The sequence below is a fragment of the Anabrus simplex genome, chromosome 2, assembly GCF_040414725.1.
Source record: "Anabrus simplex isolate iqAnaSimp1 chromosome 2, ASM4041472v1, whole genome shotgun sequence".
Taxonomy (NCBI): domain Eukaryota; kingdom Metazoa; phylum Arthropoda; class Insecta; order Orthoptera; family Tettigoniidae; genus Anabrus; species Anabrus simplex.
In genome coordinates this window covers 135,838,146-135,854,451 of record NC_090266.1, presented here as the reverse complement: position 1 = coordinate 135,854,451, position 16,306 = coordinate 135,838,146, and the positions used below count along the sequence as shown (strand labels likewise).

Genomic DNA, 16,306 nt, shown 5'->3' with positions numbered 1-16,306 from the left:
ATACAGTATTATACAATTTGCACTGGCAATTTTTGTATTAATCATACAGCTCATCCTTAATAAATTTATATTATTTACAAAATTTTACTTGTAATATATCCTGTACTTACAAATATAAGCAGCTCATAAACAGTATGTGGAATCACTTCAAATAATACTATACAACTGCTATAAGATTAAAATTGATATTGCATTTATTTATTTATTTCATTTTAAACCCATTTCAGAACCTAACAAGCATAACTACCTGCTGCGTCTTAACCAGATTCCCTTTTGCCACTGCAATTCAGAGTTCCTGAAGGGCCTTCGCAGCTACCGCAGCGGTCCCAGGGCCCTTGAAGTCCCCACTATAATTCGCCCTTACAGGCAGTCCCCTACTTCAGCTCTCCAATCTCTGTACCATAACCTGCACAGGTCAAATGCCCTCTAACAATTCATTTCCTTTCTCTGTTGCTCTTTATTCTTTTCTTGAACAATCTGTACAGATTTTGGAAAAGGATCAAACACTACCCATGGCAAACTGTTCCACTCCTTCGCACCTTCCCAATGAATGAAGATTTAACTCAATTGCTTCTGCTAAAATCCCTCCTAATTTTATATTTGTGGTCAGCCCTGCCAGTGTAATTATTTTCCAACTAAAGTCTCTCATGGATTTCTCCCCATGCTTCCTTTCCTGTGTATATACACTGACTGACAGAGCAAATGCAACACCAAGAAGGAGTGGTTCGAAAGGGATGAAAGTTGGGGGAAAAAACAGAGACGGCACGGACGAATAATTGATGTTTATTTCAAACCGATATGCAGGTTACACAATGCGCACGGCATCGACTCAGTAGGATGTAGGACCACCGCGAGCGGCGATGCACGCAGAAACACGTCGAGGTACAGAGTCAATAAGAGTGCGGATGGTGTCCTGAGGGATGGTTCTCCATTCTCTGTCAACCATTTGCCACAGTTGGTCGTCCGTACGAGGCTGGGGCAGAGTTTGCAAACGGCGTCAAATGAGATCCCACACGTGTTCGATTGGTGAGAGATCCGGAGAGTACGCTGGCCACGGAAGCATCTGTACACCTCGTAGAGCCTGTTGGGAGATGCGAGCAGTGTGTGGGCGGGCATTATCCTGCTGAAACAGAGCATTGGGCAGCCCCTGAAGGTACGGGAGTGCCACCGGCCGCAGCACATGCTGCACGTAGCGGTGGGCATTTAACGTGCCTTGAATACGCACTAGAGGTGACATGGAATCATACGCAATAGCGCCCCAAACCATGATGCCGCGTTGTCTAGCGGTAGGGCGCTCCACAGTTACTGCCGGATTTGACCTTTCTCCACGCCGAAGCCACACTCGTCTGCGGTGACTATCACTGACAGAACAGAAGCGTGACTCATCGGAGAACACGACGTTCCGCCATTCCCTCATCCAAGTCGCTCTAGCCCGGCACCATGCCAGGCGTGCACGTCTATGCTGTGGAGTCAATGGTAGTCTTCTGAGCGGACGCCGGGAGTGCAGGCCTCCTTCAACCAATCGACGGGAAATTGTTCTGGTCGATATTGGAACAGCCAGGGTGTCTTGCACATGCTGAAGAATGGCGGTTGACGTGGCGTGCGGGGCTGCCACAGCTTGGCGGCGGATGCGCCGATTCTCGCGTGCTGACGTCACTCGGGCTGCGCCTGGACCCCTCGCACGTGCCACATGTCCCTGCGCCAACCATCTTCGCCACAGGCGCTGCACCGTGGACACATCCCTATGGGTATCGGCTGCGATTTGACGAAGCGACCAACCTGCCCTTCTCAGCCCGATCACCATACCCCTCGTAAAGTCGTCTGTCTGCTGGAAATGCCTCCGTTGACGGCGGCCTGGCATTCTTAGCTATACACGTGTCCTGTGGCACACGACAACACATTCTACAATGACTGTCGGCTGAGAAATCACGGTACGAAGTGGGCCATTCGCCAACGCCGTGTCCCATTTATCGTTCGCTACGTGCGCAGCACAGCGGCGCATTTCACATCATGAGCATACCTCAGTGACGTCGGTCTACCCTGCAATTGGCATAAAGTTCTGACCACTCCTTCTTGGTGTTTCATTTGCTCTGTCAGTCAGTGTATATATATTATATATATATATATACATACCGGGCGAGTTGGCCATGCGCTTAGGGGCACACGGCTTTGAGCTTGCATCCGGGAGGTAGTGGGTTCAAATCCCACTGTCGGCAGCCCTGAAGATGATTTTCCGTGATTTCCCATTTTCTTACCAGGCAAATGCTTGGGCTGTACCTGAAGTAAGGCCACGGCCGCTTCCTTCCAACTCCTACGCCTTTCCTGTCCCTTCGTCGCCACAAGACCTATCTGTGTCGGTGCGACATTAAGCAAAAAAAAAAGTTTTCTCCCTTCTCTTACTTAAAGTTAGCTGCTTTCAGCTGCATGCCATCTGTTTATTTTATGCGGTATTCCTGGTGAGGATCCCACACAGTTTGCATATTCCAATAGTGGACGAACCATATTTAAGTAACTTTTCTCTTTTAATTCTTTGTTGCATCCTTAAGTAGCCTCATTATGACATAACGATCTGTGCGCTTTCCCAACAATGTCATTAACATGACCCTTCCAGTGCAAATTACTTTCAAATCTCACACCTCAGTATTTGCACTTGCCATCTTGCCATCGTTTGGGACAATTACCTCATCCAAAGTATATTTAAATTCAATGGAACTTGGACCAGTGGCCTCGGGGAGCTTTAAGACAGAGTGGGTAGGACAAGGCAGAGCGCACATCTAGCTGGGATTGGCTTAAGCGGGAGGCATCTACTGGTAGCCATAATAATTGCCATCTGGAACTACCAGGCTGATGGCTGTCAGAACATGCATGTTGTTTTAATAGAACTGTAGATGCAATTTTATTTATTTCTATCTATGGAATTGCTCATAAACTTTCCAGACACTCTAATAAAGTTGTTAATGCAAAATACACTGCTAATTTATTCATATGGCTTTGTTTTTCCTCAGTAGTTGTTTGCAAATAAACTACTTGGCACCCCAGGGTATATATCATCATATTGATAACACAATGATAAACATGTATGATGAAATGTAGTAATACCTAATTTAGTGCCTCTTAAGGAAACGATTCAGATAGTTTTTCTTCTCATGATCTGTGAATTACCTTGTGTTTTATTGACACACATTGTTCAGATTCTTTTGAAAAATGTTTTTCATTTCTTGAAGGTATATGCGTGGGGGATACTCCGAGCGAGACGACCCAGGATTGGCATTTTGCATTGCAGAGCCTGAGCTTCTGAATGATATGGCTTACAGAAGCATTCAGGAGCTAGCATTAGGTAATAACTCATTTGCATATTTATAGATGTAGAAGCAAGCATGCACATGATTGGATATAGAATTAATGGGCTGATTGCAGAAACTGTATTTAGACGATGTGACACAAGTGCGATAATAGGTATAACTTGAAAACAATATTCTCTCCCCCATGGGTAAGTAATGCAGATATCGAGCTTGAATAATAAAAATTTTTGTTATTGTATGTATAGCTGTGAAGTGCTACATCCATTTAGTGGTAGTAGTAGTATTATTATTACATCATGTGTACATACGATATGATCGCGTTGTTTTTGAGGTTATATCATGAAACGTGCACTGTATATAAACATTTATACCAGTTCAGTTAATATAAATACATGTAAATTGTTATAATTTATTCTTACTGGCATATATAAATTGTAATCCATAATTGTGAAACGCACTGTAACTTCCACAATGGTAATAGGCACGAGAATGATTGAGAATATTCTATACATTATAACCTATATATTAGACTCCAGAATTTTCACGAAGATATATTTTGTAATGTAACTTTCTGGAAGCCTGGCCAGGCACACATATATAACGGGATGATCTTGACGGTAAAAGTTGACAAGTTATGGTGTAGCAAGAATATACTTGTGACCCCGTGTTAGCTGACATGCTGAGGTAGGCAGTCGGTAGTCATCTGTTTTCAACTGTGTTTCAATCTCCATGTGCAGCGTCTGGTAGTTGTTTTTGATAATGGCGGCTTTGTTGATATTCTTGAAGTGAAGTGTTTTGTTGTGATACTGTGATTACGGTTATGTGTGTGTGTTAATTTGTAGATAAATGTAAATAAAATAATTGTACCAACGGACAGCATCTCGTGTGTGTCTTTGTGGATACGTTAATGTTTACTATTAAACAATGTCTAAGCAAGGCTGCTGCATTGCGAAGACGTTATTTATCACTTAGACAGTGTCTAAAGAATGTTCAACTAGCCATATTTAACCCTTTCAGACCTGAAAGAAAACTGGGGGTGTGAATTTTTGTTTGTATGTAAAAAGCTGACTAAAATGCTCCTCAATACACATATTGATAGTTTATTTTACAAAATAAAACTAACATCCGAAAAAAAAAAAAAAAAAAAAAAAAAAAGACCCCACACAATTGTGCGTGTCAGGACTTACTTCACACATTACACACACAGAAAAATTCAGCTCAGTACATTTTCAAATGTTCTAATTCATAGTATGAAACAACTTAAAGCAGTTAAAATCCTTGTTCAAACACAAGTACACATTACACTTCGTACATCGTGTACGAGATCGACTCTTGCAGTCCTTTTGGCGGCAGCACCTTGCCGATTTTAATTCATCAACTACAGGCCAGTGGTCATAGCCATCGAGTCTCTTGTCCAGAGCAAGGATTTTCGCGACTCTAGTTCTCAATGCGTTAGTGCTGGAGCAGTCATCTTCTGTTGAATGTCTACGTTTTTTGGTTGGTGCAGCAATTAGGGCTTCTGAGACAGCTGTTTGAAATCCAAGCAAGTCCAAATTATCCTTGGCAGGAATATGAGCCTTTCTGCAATCCTCCCGGTATTCCATCCATGCATTTACCAAGGTGAGGTCCAGGAAATCCAGGGATACCTTGAGGGTCCATTTCTTGGTTTTTATCCATGTACGGTAGCACTCCATTTGCTGGTTACAAATATCAACACCACCCATACATGGATTGTAACAGCGTACAACAAAGGAACATGGTACCTCATTATATTTTCCCTCTTAGACCATCTTTTCACATTTGCCCCGATTCTGCTCCACTACATGTTGACAAAAGTGTAACACACTTGCTATCTCGCCATTTCACTGCTACGAACTTCTCATTGCTTCTACAAAATTCTTCATAGTCACCCTGTCTAAGCTTTGAATCATGACTGAAATGTACTCCTTTTAACCTATTAAGCATGGTGGTGCCTGTACCCTCCAGATTAAGTTCTATCAACTTATCCATCAGTCCCATGGTTGTGAAGAAGCGATCAAAATATACATAAGTACCAGGTGGGAGAGTCTGTACTAATCGCAGAACTTTTTTTTGCTAGTTGCTTTACGTCGCACCACACAGATAGGTCTTGTGGCGACGAGATCGCAGAACTACTGAAGGCCCTAGTCCCAATTGTCTCTCTGGTAATGGTGTGGTTGTGCCCTGGTAAATTTCGAAGTCTACTACTAATCCCAAAGAGGTAGTAATAACGAAATTCTTTAGTCCTACTGGCCTTGGTTTATTCTTCACATACTGTCTGAGCTTACACCGCCCAGTAAATGGGATCATTTGTTCATCGACCGAGTAGGAATTCGATTCACGTGGGATGGCAAGACATTTCTTATGAACAGTGTCAATAATTGGTTGCACCTTCTACAGTCAATCAATCAAATCAAATATCTTTATTTGCAAATGAGGTGTCTACCTCGGTGGCAAATGGTACACTAAAATACATTATTGTCAAGCACTAAATATTAAATTAACAAGAGAAGAAAATTTTCCTATAATACAATATTATACAATTTACGCTAACAATGTTTTCTATTAAACACACAGCTCATCCTTAATAAATTTATATTGTTTACAAAATTCTACTTATAATATCTCCTATACTACTTACAAATATAGTCAACTGATATACAGTATGTGGAATTACTTCAAATGATACTATACAACTGGTATAAGATTAATATTTACATTGCATTTATTTATTTACTTTTTTTTTTTTTTGTTATCCGTTCTAGATCCTAAGTAGCATAACGACCTGCTGCGTCTTAACCAGAGCCCCTTATGCCACCACTTTTCAGAGTTCCTGAAGGGCCTTCACAGCTACCGTAGCGGTCCCAGGGCCCTCGAAGTCCCCACTGTACTTCACCCCTACAGGCAGTCTGTTAGTTGAAACTTCTTCAGAATTCACTGCAACAGTCTCCACAAAATGTAAACACTGCCTAAGATCGAAAAACCTGTCCCTAGCTATTGCAGATTCCACAATGTCCAATCGTGCATCATCACGCCAATACATTCTCATTCGTGGATACGGAATATTCCCCATAACTATGTTTACTCCAAAGCATTTTTTAATTTCAGATGCACTAGTTTTCAATTCTTTTCCATTCTTAGACAATGAGTAATTGTTGGTGTAGTAGGCAGTAGTTTCAAAAAAGTCATCTAGGAAGTATTCTGAGAAATATTCCAATGGCCTCTTGACTGTGTGGTCCTGAAAGAATGAAAAAACTGTCTGAGGCCATTGAATACTTTCTGTTAATCTACAAAATACAATTAAAAATAAAATTAGTGCTTACCACTGTTTCCACGTAATTAAAGGGTGACGGTGTAGGTTTCGATAAAAAAAGGCTTCCGTCTCCAGAGTAAAGGTCTAGAATTTGGAGTGGGTGCTGGTAATTTTGGCGATGGTGCTGCATCAGGTTCATCTCCTTCACTGTCACTTTTAGAATAGCACAAAACTTCTGGTCTTTCAAGAAGACCAGCAGAATTATCATCATCATCATCATCATCCTCATCATAATCATCATCATCTGAAAGACCTTCAATTTCAGAGTCACTTCCTTCTAGCAATTCCAAAAATTTTTCTTCATCATTTTCCAGTGATTCGAACTCTGAAATATAAAATAAATGAGGCATGTAAATGAGTACTTTCGGCCTTACTACTACCTAGTTCTGTTTGCTCTTGTAAGCAATATCACGACATACAGGATTTATTATGAAAAATTACATTATACTAAAGCAATATCACAAGAACTCAAGTATGACAACACAGCACTCCATTATGCATCTTCTGTAAGAAGACCTAGCCTGCACAATTGTGCGTATCAAAATTCAAAACCTCGTGGTATCACATACGAATATGTATTTTCAAAATTTACGTTCACTAACCAATGTACACACTTCACTGTATATATTCCGCTATTCAGTAAAGCTTCTAGATTAATATAAACGCAATAAATAAATACTTACTTTTGGCACTACTGCTTCCCGCCATCTCGCCGATCAACTGTGCTTTTTAAACTCTTCATCCTTCGCCCTGGCGGTCAAACGCTAACTAAAATCAATTGAAATACGCGCCACGTGTCCCGCGCAATCACTACAGTCCGGTCTAGCGCCGAGAAAACGTCAAATACGGTCAGGGATAAATAAAATACGAACCTGCACAATTGTGCGTACACGGTCTGAAAGGGTTAAATACTGCTGAGAACACTGTTCAATCTCGAATTTTAGGAGGGAATCACAATCAGAGGTTATGTACCATGAAACATACTGTTACGTTCTCAAGCGACCGTCAACCTTGTTGCAGTCCTTTAGCTATTACCTGAAAGGGGAGGACAAAGCCAGCTCGGGGAACTTCCCAGCCCGCCTGTGGACATGCCATGGCCCTTCCTCTATTGTTCCTTTTATCTAGTTTTTTCCATGCGCTTTCTGTAAGATACTGATTCTGTAAGATAAGATTCTGTAAGAACCCTAAAAATATACCATGTTTTAATGTGTTTAATGTGCTATATTTTTTAGTGTCTTATGATGTGGCATATATATTTTAATGTGTTTATGTACTCGTGTCCATGCTCAATCAATAGGTTTTAGTTTATTCTAACCATCACCACTTTTAATCAGAGATATTTTAACGCAACATACTGCAATATATTTTACTTCCATTTTTTATCAGACATCCGGATGCTCTTACGTAACATCTTTGTAATTTTGTCCTATGACTGTAAATTTGTGTGCTGGCTGACGATGGCCAAGATAGGTCGAAACCGGTACTAGTGCAATAATTCATTCACAATAAATGTATTGATCGGTGGAACATTAAATGTATTGATCGGTGGAACATTTTTCTTGTCTATTACACACACATTCTGTAAGATACGACAGTATAAATACAAGGCCCCAGCGAGCAAATTGTTGTTGTAGTGTTGGAGAGACCAGCGAGTGTGTAACTGGAAGCGATAGAACGAAGGACACTGTACTGCCTTCGGAGTGCTGTGTATGTGTGTACTTCTGTGGATTGAAGACTGCCGTGAATCAGCGATTGAAGCAGTTATCGCAACTGTGAGGATAATTGGACCTATGTTAATACTCGCTGTTGTATCGTTCTGCTGTTGGATACAGTTGACCAGTTACTGATTGTTGTTCACTTCATGTGATTGTGTGAATTACTGGACTATCATTGGAATCAAACCGCCGGACATTTGTCGTGTGTTGTATAGCCAGGTGGCACTCTGTTCAAATCCAGCTGTCTACACACAGTGGCTGTATGAAGTTACAGGACTTGGGGGAAAGTGAAAGTAAGGATTGTAGACGATCCCATGTAGCAGCCGGCGGGGCTCCTGGGTGTGTGTACAGAAGAGAGATCTGTAAATAGTCTGGCAATTAGTGTGTGGCCATTCATAACTGGTAGGAATTGTTTGTGTTCAATTATGTGTGTTCTGTGGTTTTCCATTTTCACACCAGGCAAATGCTGGGGCTGTACCTTAATTAAGGCCTCAGCCGGTTCCTTCCCACTCCTAGCCCTTTCCTATCCCGTCGTTGCTATAAGACCTATCTGTGTCGGTGCTACGTAAAACCAATACAAAAAAAAAAAAAAAAAAAAAAAAAGGCAATTATGTGTGGGTGCATTATTTATTAGGCCATCCTGAAATAAATTAGACTAAGCAAACAGATGGAGTTTTATATTTGTAACAATATATATCATTATGCTGAGACAATTCCAGGAAGAAAGGTTAGTCAGACAGTCTTCTGTGGGTGGCTGCCAAGAAATCGCAGCAATTCATTTGAAATGTACGGAGAGGGACAGTTTAAGATAGGAATCCACTTTTCAAGGGGTAATATAAGGGACTTGTTTCTTTATCGTCACGCAAGGAAGTCCGGTAACTGTCAGCTTGACAACAATTCATGGCATCTGATATATTTTAAATATTATATTTGGGATAATTTCCCTCTAATTATAGGTCACATTGACTACATTGATCTCGGAATAATTTGTCCCGATCGTCGGAGGACTGTCACACACATCAACCGGGAGGGACTCGGTTACCGCATTTACTCGTGCATTAGACCCCCTCACGTATCAGACCCCACTGGCTTTTTGAGACGAAGAAAATTACAAAAATAAATCTTGCATACAAGACCCCCCCCAACGTAATTAATCAGAGAACAATTCCACTTCGAAGCGGGTACAAGCCTTACTGCATGTCTGAAGACATTACACAAATTTGTGAATAGTTTTGTCTGTGCGACCCACGCAATGAAAACGCCCATCCAGGTCGCGGTACATCTGTGTTCCATATTTAAGAAATGTCCGCCTCTGTAGCGTAGGCCTACTGCTGCTCTGATGCCGTCACACAAATAGGTGAATAGTTTCATATCTGACCCACGCATTGCAAGCACACAATATTCATGTAGGCGTGTCTTGTGTTTTGTAGTTAAGAATGTCCGCCAACATAATGGTTAGCACAATTAGCTGCCATTCTCGGGAGCCTGAGCTCGATTTCCAGTACCGTATTGCCAGAGATTTACCAATGGCAGGAAGATTGATATGTGGTAAAAATTGTACATGCAACTTCCTTCCACTGGAGGCCTGTCTAAAAAGAGCTGCGCCACCTTGAGATGAGAAACAGAGTTTACTTTAGTTAAGAAATATTTATGGCTGTTGCTGTTAATATAACAGGCAAGATCATTAAGTAAGTGATTGCTTAATACTTATAGTTATGAATTTCATTGGTTCCGTATTGAAGTGGGATTACAACAAAATTAAATTCTTTCAAGGTCCACCTATTCAATACAATGACGTTTTATTGTGATTTAATCACATGTCAAATAGTCAAATGGTACTAGTTTCGGCATCTATGTGCCATCATCAGCCTTGAGTACAAATTAAAACAAGATCTATATTCCTAAAACATCTAAAACACATTTTAACACATTATAAAATAACATACAATTAATGTGGTGATACATGAAATACGATCAAATTATGATACAATTGGTGTGATATAAAATTCTTAAAATTCCGGCTGTTCGTTACATAATTCAGTCTGTGTGCATCCGGGATAAGTGAATTTTTACAGTTGTATGCTGTCTATGTGAATGACATTTGTTCCTTTAGATATTAGGTGGTGCCAGGGAAGTTTACTTTGATCATGTAAGATCGTGAACCTTACATGAACCTTGAGCAGCATGTGAACGTGTTGTTACACAGACGGAGCCGGGCATTGAAGTGGGAATTCATCTCTAAATACATCACGATCTTACATGATCAAAGTAAACTTCCCTGGAACCACCTAATATCTAAAGGAACAAATGTCATTCACATAGACAGCATACAACTGCAAAAATTCACTTATCCCAGATGCACACAGACTGAATTATGTAACGAACAGCCGGAATTTTAAGAATTTTATATCACACCAATTGTATCATAATTTTATCATATTTCATGTATCACCACATTAATTATGTTATTTTATAATGTGTTAAAATGTGTTTTAGATGTTTTAGGAATATATATCTCGTTTTAATTTGTACTCAAGGCTGATGATGGCACATAGATGCCGAAACTAGTACCATTTGACTATTTGACATGTGTTAAATCACAATAAAACGTCATTGTATTGAATAGGTGGACCTTGAAAGAATTTAATTTTGTTGATTGCTTAATATCACGTAACTCCAGCCAATATAGGTTTTTTCTTTTTAGAGAAATACGAGGGGGGATCAGATATAAACAGGATTTTATTTTTTATTTAAATTCATTTAGTGAAAAACACAAGGCAAATACAGTTTATTTTTCCACATAGTTTCCTGCTTTGGAAATGCATTTGTACCAGCATATGGGCAGATTTTTTATGCCCTCACCGTAAAAAGAACAGGTTTGAGTCACCAGCCAATTGTGCACGAAGTCTTCAACACACTCATTATCTTCAGATCGTTTCCCTCAGAGAGCTTCTTTTAAGAGGTCCGAACAAATGGAAATTGCAGGGCGATAATTCCGAGCTGTAAGGAGGATGATCAAAAGTAGTCCAGTGCATTTCCTGTAGCTTGGAGATGGTCAGAGCAGTATGGTGCCGCACATCGAGTCGGTTGGTCTCGTCTTTTGCGGCAATATTCAACTCTCTCCTTGTTCAACAGCTGGCAGTAGTATGCAGCATTGATTATGCATTGCTCGTGCAAAAGATCAACGAGCAAAATGCCTCGCCGATCGAAAAAATGGTTGCAAGAACCTTCCTAGTTGACTGTCAGTCTTGTCTTTTACTGATGCTGCTTCCCCTTTCCTCCACCACTCCTGACGCTCACGTAACAGTCAATCTCTGGCAAAGCTCCGCCACTGTAACTCCTTGACGAGCAAGAAATTTTATAATTGTGCATTATGCAGTGGAGGGGTGCACCTGTTGCTCTGACATCGTGAGTGCTACTGACAAAACGGCTGGAAATATCTAACAGCATACTCTCCCCACTCCTAACGGTCCCGCCTAAGCATAGCAGAACCGCGGGGCCAGTCCTACCGACTGTTCCTGTTCAGGAACAAAGTCCTGGTTATATATGATCGAGCTTCGTAGGTTTAGAACATGATAAAAACCTTCCAGTTATAATAATAATAATAATAATAATAATAATAATAATAATAATAATAATAATAATAATAATTTTACATCCCTGTTTAACGATTTTCGGAGACATCAAACATTAAACAGTGATCGTACAAAACTATACGTTATGGTAATAAAACACATTACCGCCACACCTGTAGATATCCATAAATGCGATAAAATTTCCTGCTATTCATTTTTCATTTCCCCATTGTGGAACTTCTCGCACTGTGTGAGCACTTAATAGCATACCTAACCTAAACAATGTGATCTCTCTTGTCTCAATTACAGCTGTTTTGGTAAATCCTGATGTGATAAACGTGGAGAAAAAGCATGAAATACACTTCAAAATAAGGGTTTAGTTTTCAATAGCCTCAGTTAGGCAAAGAATACTTCCAGTCACTATGTATTACATTCAGAAGTACAACTCGTAACATATGCTAGTAATCAGCTGGTGGTTTGGCATCCTCTTTGCAGCACATTTTTATTCGGAGGGAGTGCCTCCTGCTACACATGCACGAACTCTCCAGAAACTATTTGGGGATAGATTCTCACTGTTTGGACTCTATAGTCGGGGAAAAAAAACTATTTTAAGAGTTTCAAAAAGACAGGACCTCGAATGCTCTTGATGCTTTGTTGACGAGTGAAGTGAAGTGAACTTTTGTAGCAAGTTTCTGCGATCGCATGCCCTTCCTGACATCAACCTAATCAGAGGAATTAATGGGATGAACCAAATTACGTGATTTGAGTAACCGAAACTATTTTTACTTTATATGTAGGCCTAATAATAACGTTCACCATTTGTCCTTTTACATTTAGAAATACTTCCTTCCAACAAAAACAGCCAGTATAACTCAAATACATTCATAAGTTTGTTAAAGAATAGTGTAGAATGTTCACATGTATAATTTATTGCTCCTCATAGCCTAGAAGCCATGTGTTCACTGCACAAAATTTGAGGTTATCACATATTGGTCTGCCCCATTATTATTATTATTATTATTATTATTATTATTATTATTATTATTTTTTTTTTTTTTGCTGTAAAAGTAGAAGAGAAGGGGGTCCAATACACGAGTAAATACAGTGTATAATAGTGTCACTACAAAGTAGATCGAATTTTTTTGTTCTTCTTTTTCTTTTTTTGGATAAATGTTACGCTAATTCGGGTAAGTTTTCGCCAACTGTAAGAGAGAGAGGAAAAGACAAGGACTGGGAAGGAAGAGCCATGGTCTTAATAACAGCCCCAGTATTTGCCTGGTGTAAAAATGGGGAAACTACGGAAAAGAATATTTAGGGTTGCGGCTGGTGCATTTCAAACATACAATCTCCACAATACAAGCTACATCTATATGACCCGTACACCTCATTTGGTTACACAGTACTATAGTTTCATATTCCCTTCGCCAATTCTATTTAGATCACACTCACCATAACAACACGATAATCAAAGCTACACTTCCTTGTATGGTGGCATGTCAATTTACTCTGGATAATATCACGAAATTTAATTTCCATCGAAAGTGATATTTGTATTTTTGTAGGCAAGTCATGCTCATGCTTAGCCATATTTGTGTAATGTGTAGGAAAGTGACAGCTGATTAATGTTGGCGTGCGCACAGGCTAATTTCATTGGTTGCATCAAGCAAAAAGACTTGCGTGGAAGATACTTCATTTTCCATTTTTGAACCAATATTGGAACTTTAAATGACATCTAGCTAAACAGTGGCTGAACATTGTTTATGCAGTGGAACATTATGGGTGACATTGTTTAGGATTAAAACTAGTCGTCGTTTCTGCAATCGGCCCAATGAATTTACTGGATACATATTCATTTGTGTTGTTGAACAGATTGTCATTGACTGCTCATCTGCTTTTATTGGTTCTAAGCTTACCACCTCCTTTATCTCCCCCTAATTCCTTGAAGTGAGGTTGTATCTGATTTTCGGAGCCTATTTAAAAGCCCATTCTGATGTTTCCTGGGGTGTTATTTAGTTTAAAAAAAAAGACATTTGGCTGGGTGGCTTGGTCAGAAACACAACTGAATATTGCTTTGTGCACTGAGCTTGTTGCTATGGTAATAGCAAATAGATTACCATTATTAGCAGTTCTACATCCCCTCATGGTGAGTACTTTGCTTGCTTGCTTGCTTGCTTACTTGCTACTGTGCACATTGTGTTAAGTACACTTCATATTCCATGTAGGGACGTCCATGGCATACTCAAACTTTATTTCGTGTGTGTACTGTATGTCTTTATGACATCAGAAATTAATGCGAGTTGTATGTGGGCTGTTTTTCCTGCAATTTCAAATGTTTAAAAATGGAGTGCAAGATATATGTTGTGGCAAGTTACAGTATATGCGAGCAAATACGGTATACCCTCATTCTTGTATTCTTCTACTGAATGTATGCTGAATTTTTTATTACTAAAGGAAATGGCCTGATAAAAATATTTTAACTTGCTTCAAAATGGCTAAATTTGCCAAAGTGTAATGATTACTTTCATGCTTTATCTCCAGATAATGCAAACAGAAAGAACTGGACAGGTATATGTCGCAATAAGTTTTGGTTGTGACAATGCAATGGAACTTAAAAAAAGAGTCAGTCCCATTAAAAACAAGACATTTCATTACCCTATGCTAGAATGTTATACAGGTGATTTATAAAATGTGCATGAAGGGACTGTGGGCGTGTTTACAGTTGCTGTTAATTTCATGTGGTAGTCTCATCTTTTCCCTATGCTAGAATGTTATACAGGTGATTTATAAAATGTGCATAAAGGGACCATGGCTGTGTTTACAGTTGCTGTTGACTTCAGGGGGTAATCTCATCTTTTGAGTCAGCTGGAGCCATTTTGGCTTCTATTGAGGCCAGGCTGTTGAACGTCACAGATCATTTATAAAAGTTGCATCTCGTCAACTATAGTCTATTAAGATTCTGTTCTCACTATGAATGCACAAACACTTTCTTTGATCACTGTACAACAGTTGGACGTAAAGTTAGGATAATTGATAGATTCAAAAATAGTGAATTGGTGGCCATGGGGAACGGGAGATTGTCCCTTGGTCCTGTATTCCTCTTCAAAGTACACTTGAATTGGGAGAAAATCAGGTGTGCTTTAAGGAGCAAGAAGTTGACACTTCATTGTAGCGCATTATTTTACTCTGCAGATTTAGAATGGACATCAGATAAAGAGATTCCTTATAGTAAAGTTCAGAAGAAAGATAGACTTGTTTAAGGGAACATACAAATATGCTAAGATCAGGTTTAATAGATTATCCTTCTTTCAGATTGTCTGTTCCTCCCCTCCCCTTCCGTCCCCTCCCCTTAATTATGACGGATAATCAAGATTTTGCTGTAGGTTTTTTTCTTCTCTAGTATACATATATTCACAGTTTCATTTTTCAAATACAGTGATCCTTGCATTTCTTTGCTGCTTGCTAGTGACATCTATTTACAGCTCTGTACATCATATTTGCAATTATAGGCATAATTGTTATAAGAGATGGCTATTTTGTTTCTTTATTAAGATGTGAATACACCACAAGACTGATTTTCTCAATATTACGTTATTGAAAATTTTGAAAGGTGATTTTTTTACTGATAGAAATCTGAACATGGCCAAACTTTCAAGCTTTTTGTATACCAAAATTTATTTATGACTGGTATTTATTTTTCTGATGAATAATTGATATTCATTTGTGCATTTCAGAAGATAAATTGAAAATTGTCCTGTGTCTCATTCATCAGCTAATGACTTATCCCTCTGTCCGAGATGTAATAGACAAACGGGGTGAGAAGCTACGCCAGATGAAGATGGATATACGACAGCAGCAAAATGAAGTGAAGAAGAAAAGAGATTTCTTGAACCTTAGGTATAGTAGGTTGTAATTTTCCTTTCTCTTTCACGTCTTGATTTTATTAATTGTGAAATGTGACTATTCTGGGTTCCAGATGTGTTTGTTGACCTCATTCTTCCCCCATTGATACATGTGTAAGTAATGCTGAAGAAGGTTGATTTTTGTGAAAAATAGGGGAATAGATTCTCTTAGATGTAGAAAGTACTATATCTTTGTATATATTTCTGGAGTACTTACCCTAAAGAAAAGTTAGATTTTGATTTTAGGTTGATGTATGGATTGAAAGCTATATTACTATCCCATATTTAGTGTAGAGTTTTGCCATATTCATGTCAAGTTTATAACCATCCTTTTTTGCATGAATCCTGGCATTCTTGTGGCATATTGAATTAGCACATACACTGTTTGATCAAATGTATCTGGACACCCCTTGTACTTGTTAACTAGGGCAGAGATATCAGTACATCTGCTGCTGCAGCTGTGAAGAATAACTGACGGCTTGAT

General features: G+C 39.3%; 1 protein-coding gene across 2 annotated transcripts in view; it reads left to right on the top strand.

The window, feature by feature from the left end:
- Positions 1-16,306, top strand: part of Acf (ATP-dependent chromatin assembly factor large subunit) — a 711,969-nt gene that overhangs the window by 315,607 nt on the left and 380,056 nt on the right. For both annotated transcript variants that reach the window (XR_011017808.1, XM_068226116.1), the window contains exons 11-12: positions 3,225-3,337; positions 15,655-15,817. Coding sequence is in view for 1 of the 2 variants with exons in the window: in XM_068226116.1 (XP_068082217.1) it covers positions 3,225-3,337; positions 15,655-15,817 (276 nt within the window). In the remaining variant the exon portion in view is untranslated. The remainder of the gene's footprint in view (positions 1-3,224; positions 3,338-15,654; positions 15,818-16,306) is intronic.